Source organism: Labrus mixtus, unplaced genomic scaffold, assembly GCF_963584025.1.
Source record: "Labrus mixtus unplaced genomic scaffold, fLabMix1.1 SCAFFOLD_108, whole genome shotgun sequence".
NCBI classification, from domain to species: Eukaryota; Metazoa; Chordata; class Actinopteri; order Labriformes; family Labridae; genus Labrus; species Labrus mixtus.
The window spans coordinates 2,872-10,000 of record NW_026870146.1 but is presented as its reverse complement, the minus strand read 5'-3'; the positions used below and the strand labels follow the sequence as shown (position 1 = coordinate 10,000).

General features: G+C 51.5%; 1 protein-coding gene across 2 annotated transcripts in view; it reads right to left on the bottom strand.

Annotated features, from left to right (window-relative positions):
- The window catches only part of LOC132963865 (wings apart-like protein homolog), a 26,000-nt gene extending 19,073 nt beyond the window's left edge, over window positions 1-6,927 (bottom strand). For both annotated transcript variants that reach the window (XM_061033587.1, XM_061033588.1), the window contains exons 1-3: window positions 6,419-6,927; window positions 1,473-2,187; window positions 311-681 (exon numbers count right to left, since the gene is read on the bottom strand). In XM_061033587.1, coding sequence (XP_060889570.1) covers window positions 311-681; window positions 1,473-2,187; window positions 6,419-6,905 — 1,573 coding nt within the window. In that variant the 5' untranslated portion in view covers window positions 6,906-6,927. The remainder of the gene's footprint in view (window positions 1-310; window positions 682-1,472; window positions 2,188-6,418) is intronic.
- Window positions 6,928-7,129: the final 202 nt, after the last annotated feature.

Sequence of the window (7,129 nt, the reverse complement as noted above, 5' to 3'; positions counted from 1 at the left end):
AATAAATAGTGTCTCTAAAACATTTTTAAAAAAAATTTTAAAAGAAAAACGGTTTTCGTTTACTGATTTTCCTAAACGGTTATGATTTACTAACCGGTTACACGTGTACACGTCTGTATGTGTGTGTGTGTGTGTCTCTCTCTGCGTGTGTGTGTGTGTGTGTGTGTGTATGCTGGTATGAGTAAAAGTACTGTGGGTGGTGTTAATGGCGTGGGCGTGTTTACACAACATTATACAAGAAGGCGACCTTTACGTGGCCGTCCAATCAGAAGCTCTGCTCGGTTACATTATAAAAAGCTGTGAGTGTAACCTGCTCGTATCCGGCTCTCCTGGCGCTCAGAGTTCTTCTTCTTGTCCTTCACTGTCGGTCTCTCTGGAGTCTCCAGACGCTCAAAGGGATCTGGCGGCTCTTCATCAGCAGATGTTTCTTCTTCTATGGTAATCACCGGGTCTGCCATGGCCATGGCGGCCCTCTTGGCCCTCCTCCTCTCTTTAGAGCTCTTATCATCCTCGTCATCCTCGCTGTCACTCATGTCATCAAAGCCAAAGTATTTGATCTTGTAGCTGGATCCTCCGTCTGGATTGTCTGCGCTGTTCTCCTCCTGACGGACTTCTGTGTCATCGAAACCAAACAGCTCTAGTTTGCTGTCCTTCTTAGACTTGGCCTGGGTCGGTCTGGACCTGAGAGAGGACGGGACACAGAGACAAACACAGGTTAAAGGTCACATATCCTCTTCTTCTTTTTCAGTGTAAATAAGTCTCAGAGCTCCTCTTCAACATGTGTGTGAAGTTTCTTGTTCTAAATCCACTCTGATCCTGTATTTGATCATGTCTATAAACCCCTCTATTTCAGCCCTGCTCAGAACAGGCTGTTTCTGTGTCTGTACCTTTAAATATGTAAATGTTAAAGACACATGGGGAAGAGGATTATGATAACATGTGACCTTTAAACCGAGAACGAGTTTGGGTCGTTGCTTCAAACTTCAGGGTCAGTGAAAGGACCTGAAAGATCCTCCTGCAATATGTTAACTGTTACTTTGACCGGCCGTGTCTCCATGAGGTCTCTCATATTCAGAGTTTGTTCCTCAGTCCACTCACTTTGAATATTCTCACAGGGGAAAAGTTTCAGACATTACAGGAATTTGTTCCTCAAAAGGAGGATTAGTTTGTCACACTCCGACTGTAACCACTGAGCCCGTCTGGTAGAGTTTCTGTTGCTCTGAGAGGCTCAGGACGGATCTCTATAGAGACAGAACTTTGTGTTAGGGGGTAAAAACTAGACCTGCAGAACAGGGGAGCTGCTGTCCTGACCCGTCAGGGGAGTCTCAAGTCGACCCTTAACAACACCAAACTAACCAATGGAGGCGTCTGCAGAGAGGTAACTCCTGAACTGTAAGTTTCGGCTCTATGTGTGGTGGCTCTGGTTCTGGTTCTACAGACAGACCCAGCCCTGCCCCCTCATGGTACCCTACCTGGTGTTTTGTTGTTCGGTCTTTTTCCGCTGCCAGCCCGCCTCTCCCGCCTCTGCCGTGCTGCCGGCGCCCGCTCCACTGCTACCACTAGAGGGCGCTGCATCAGTACTGAACTCCTCCACTCCCCGCTCCTGGATGGTGACGTTACACATAGAAACTGAAGAGGGGTGCAGCACCGTGTAGTCCCTCGTCCTTCCTCTTCCCCGCCCCCCTCCGCCCCCCGTCGTCTTATTACTGCCATCTGAAGTGGTTTTGGGAAGATCAAAGCCGCTGGAGTCCGAGGCTTTACCAGCACCCTGTTTGTTGGGCCTCCTGTATGTCCGACAGTTAGAGTTTCTTATGAGTGATGAGGAGGAGGACGAGGAAGTCTGGGAGTAATCTGATGTCTCCACGAGGAAGTCTGAGTCCCCCCCAAGGTCCTGGCTCAGGCTCTGGAGGCGTGGGGGGGAGGGGGGCTGCCGTATGTTACAGCTGCCCGTGGTGACCCCCGTGGATACCCAAGAGAGGGTTGGAGCGGGGTTGCGAGGTTCCTGGCTGGGTGATGGTGGACGGAGACCCATGATGGCCTCCCAGGAGTCGTAGGTGGAGTCGGCCTCTGAGCCGGTCTTCAGGGTGATGGTCTGAGCCAGCGGCTTCTTATCACTCTCAGAAGCATTTTGGTACCACGAGTAGCTGTGCTGGTTCTGAGACAACGAAGGACCCTGCTGGGACTTCCCTGTGGAGAAGGAAACATCAGAATCAAGAGTTTCTAAAGATGACACACACTTTTTAAGACCTCTGATTGGGGCCGCACATCGAAATGAAATGTCACCGAAACACATCGCAAAAGAACAAAATCATCTCAGTAAATAGGAAAAGTTCTTTATAGAAGCAGACGATGCTCCTGGTGGTGTCTCAGTGTTTAGACCTCACCAAGAACATCACCTGAAAACACTTGAGCCCTCTCACTCAACCTCAATCTCGCCCTCACTCTCCCACTCGCCCTCAATCTCATACTCGCTCTCGCCCTCACCCTCAATCTCACTATCGCCCTCCCTCTCACTCGCCCTCAATCTCACTCTCGCCTTCGCTTTATAGAAGCAGAAGATGCTCCTGGTGGTGTCTCAGTGTTTAGACCTCACCAAGAACATCACCTGAAAACACCTGAGCCCTCTCACTCAACCTCACTCTCGCTCTCACCGTCACCCTCAATCTCACTCTCGCCCTCACTCTCCCGCTCGCCCTCACTCTCACTCGCTCTCGCCCTCACACTCACTCTCGCCCTCACTCTCAATCTCGCACTCGCCCTCAATCTCACTCTCGCCCTTGCTTTATAGAAGCAGACGATGCTCCTGGTGGTGTCTCAGTGTTTAGACCTCACCAAGAACATCACCTGAAAACACCTGAGCCCTCTCACTCAACCTCACTCTCGCTCTCACCGTCACCCTCAATCTCACTCTCACACTCGCCCTCACTCTCACCCTCACTTTATAGAAGCAGACAATGCTCCTGGTGGTGTCTCAGTGAGGGATAAGTTCAGAAACTTTACAACCCCAGCTTTAACAAATAGAGCGGACACTGAGAGTCCTTTAACGTTAAGCTCCTCCCCCTCATCTGGTTCCTCTCGCTCTCACAGTTTGGTGAACGTTGAGTTGTTTGACTCTCTAACCAATGAGTGCTGCTCTCTCAGGCTGTGGTAGTTTGATGATGTTCACCTTCAGACTGATCGTGGCGTGCTCAGGTCACAGAGTCTGGAGATTAACCAACGCCTCTCAGTGTAACGTCATGTGGTCACAGTGGATAGTGACGAGGTGCTCGCTGCAGAAACACGGCGTGCTCAGGACAAACAGGGTTTGAATAATGACTGCATCACTGCAGCTGAAAGCATGAAGAGAACACAGCTGGAGCCTCGGCTCAAAGTAACAGCTGGTTTATTTTAACCCCAGAGGGGGCTGAAGCTACTCTCCACAGGGAACCACATGTTCAGGTTATTAGCAGCCCGTGGTCATTTCTGCCGCCACAGATAACAAACGGGCAATCAGAGGTCGTTACTGAGGGGGAGCGGACAGGAAGCTGCTGCATGGGGAAACATCATGACGTGGGAGAGAAGAAGAGAAGAGCCCGCCATGACTTCACCATCCAATACAAAGAATAAACACAAATGTTTGTCTTCCCGTCATCAGGACGATCAGAACATTAAGATGTGACGATTATATTAAACTCACTGATGTTCAGAGAAAGAGCCTGACATTCTCTCTGCTGAGTCAGAAACAACAACAACAACAACAACAACAGGAGGAGGCTTTAAGACAATGACACGCTGACTGAAGATGATGTTTGAGATGATTTACAATAAGGCCGATGAGTTTTATGTGCGTCTTCATGTGCAGAGTCAGAATGAAAAACCTGCTGAGTCATGTTAATGGACCTAAAGGGGGCAGAAGATTGGAGTCTTGTTCTACCAGGTTTAAATCCAGGAAGTGGTCTCCTGTGTTCAAAGTGTTAGCTTTAGCGGTTTAGAAGTAGCATGCTAGCAGAGAGACATAAAGGCATAGCGTTGGAAGGCCTGAGCGTCAGAGTGTGACAAGAACCAATCAAACAGAGTCTTCTTTGGTGTCTGTAAGGACACGTGGTCATCAGTGAGATGGCGTGATGCTAACTTGACTACATCACGTGTTAGTCTTCAGATCTGTGCTGCACGTCGTCTGAGAGACTCGAGAGAGCCTTTTAGTTTTTACAGCTCACCAAGAACATCACCTGAAAACACCTGCACCCACACTCGCCTTCACGTCACACTCACCTTCACTCTCGCCCTCACCTTCACTCTTGCCCTCACACTAACTCTCTCACACTAACTCTCACACTCACTCTCACCCTCACTAACTCTCACACTCTCGCACTCACCTTTACTCTCGCACTCACATCACACTCACCTTCACTCTCGCCCTAACCTTTACTCTCGCACTCACTCTCACCCTCACTAACTCTCGCCCTCACGTCACACTCACCTTTACTCTCACACTCACTCTCGTACTCACTCTCGCCCTCACGTCACTCACCTTCACTCTCGCCCTAACCTTTACTCTCGCCCTCACCTTCACTCTCGCCCTAACCTTTACTCTCGCACTCACTCTCACCCTCACTAACTCTCGCCCTCACGTCACACTCACCTTTACTCTCACACTCACTCTCGTACTCACTCTCGCCCTCACGTCACTCACCTTCACTCTCGCCCTAACCTTTACTCTCGCCCTCACCTTCACTCTCGCCCTCAACTTTACTCTCGCACTCACGTCACACTCACCTTCACTCTCGCCCTAACCTTTACTCTCGCACTCACTCTCACGTCACACTCACCTTTACTCTCGCACTCACGTCACACTCACCTTCACTCTCGCCCTCACACTCACTCTCGCCCTCACGTCACTCACCTTTACTCTCGCACTCACTCTCACCCTCACACTAACTCTCGCCCTCACGTCACACTCACCTTTACTCTCACACTCACGTCACACTCACCTTCACTCTCGCCCTCACACTCACTCTCGCCTTCACGTCACTCACCTTCACTCTCGCCCTCACCTTTACTCTCGCACTCACTCTCACCCTCACACTAACTCTCACACTCACTCTCGCCTTCACGTCACACTCACCTTCACTCTCGCCCTCACCTTCACTCTTGCCCTCACACTAACTCACACTCACACTAACTCTCACACTCACTAACTCTCGCCCTCACACTCTCACCCTCACACTAACTCTCATACTCACACTCACTAACTCTCACACTCTCGCACTCACCTTTACTCTCGCACTCACGTCACACTCACCTTCACTCTCGCCCTAACCTTTACTCTCGCACTCACTCTCACCCTCACACTAACTCTCGCCCTCACGTCACACTCACCTTTACTCTCGCACTCACGTCACACTCACCTTCACTCTCGCCCTCACCTTTACTCTCGCACTCACTCTCACCCTCACACTAACTCTCACACTCACTCTCGCCTTCACGTCACTCACCTTCACTCTCGCCCTCACCTTTACTCTCGCACTCACTCTCACCCTCACACTAACTCTCACACTCACTCTCGCCTTCACGTCACACTCACCTTCACTCTCACCCTCACCTTCACTCTTGCCCTCACACTAACTCTCACACTAACTCTCTCACTCACGCTCGCCCTCATGTCACACTCACCTTCACTCTCGCCCTCACCTTTACTCTCACACTCACTCTCGCCCTCACCTTCACTCTCGCACTCACTCTCGCACTCACCTTCACTCTTGCCCTCACCCTCACACTAACTCTCATACTAACTCTCTCACTCTCACCCTCACACTAACTCTCATACTCACACTCTCGCCCTCACACCAACTCTCACATTCTCGCCCTTACACTAACTCTCACATTCTCGCCCTCACATACTCACTAACTCTCATACTCTCGCCCTCACACTAACTCTCATACTCACACTCTCGCCCTCACTAACTCTCATACTCTCGCCCTCACACTAACTCTCACACTCTCGCCCTCACTAACTCTCACCCTCACTAACTCTCACACTCTCGCCCTCACACTAACTAACTCTCACCCTCACACTGACTCTCATACTCTCACCCTCACACTGACTCTCATACTCTCACCCTCACACTGACTCTCATACTCTCACACTGACTCTCACACTCTCGCCCTCACACTCACTCTCTCGCCCTAACTCTCACACTCTCGCCCTCACACTAACTCTCGCCCTCACACTCTCACTCTCGCCCTCACTCGCGCCCTCACACTCACCTCCACTCTCGCCCTCACTAACTCTCACCCTCAATCTCACTCTCGCCCTCACACTCACCTCCACTCTCGCCCTCACACTCTTGCCCTCACTCCCACCCTCACCCTGAACACCTTGAACATTTAAGCATCGATGATTATAGACATACTAACACCTGTGCGCTCCGATTCTTACCGATGATCGTACTGCTGCTGTTGAAGAAGCGAGCGGTGTCCTCCATCACCCTCGTCTGGTTCCTGTCGTTGGGCAGCCATGACGCCCCTCGAGCGGACACTGAGGTGTGGGATCCTCCCTGGATACTAGACCTGCTCCCCATCTGCAGAGACACACCTGGACGTTCTGCCTGGGGGGGCTCTGCTGAAGCTGGCTTGGCGGGCGATGACTTGTTGCTCGTGCGAGATGAAACCGGCTTGGACTCCTCATCGCTGTCGAATCCAAACGGATCCTCAAAGCCATCCCCGGACGGGCGGGACCTCTTGTTAAGTCCCGAGGCTGAGTCATTCTTGGGAGCGCCGACACGCTTGGAGCCCACCTTGGCCTTGTATTTGGTGTCCCCCCATTTGGTACTGAGCGTGCCTCTCTTGGTCGACAGAATCTCGTCAAACTTGGACGTGCCCTCTCCTCCCTTGCGGCTGTAGGTTTTACCGAATCTGGATGTCATTGTTGCATCTGGGTCATATTCTCTAAGAGAAGAGGGCGGGCGAGAGAGGGAGAGAGAGAAGAGGGCGAGAGAGAGGGAGAGAACGAAAGAAGAGGGCGAGAGAGAAGAGGGTGCGAGAGAAGAGAACGAGAGAGAAGAGGGCGAGAGAGAAGAGGGCGAGAGAGAAGAGAACGAGAGAGAAGCGGGCGAGAGAGAAGCGGGCGAGAGAGAAGAGGGCGAGAGAG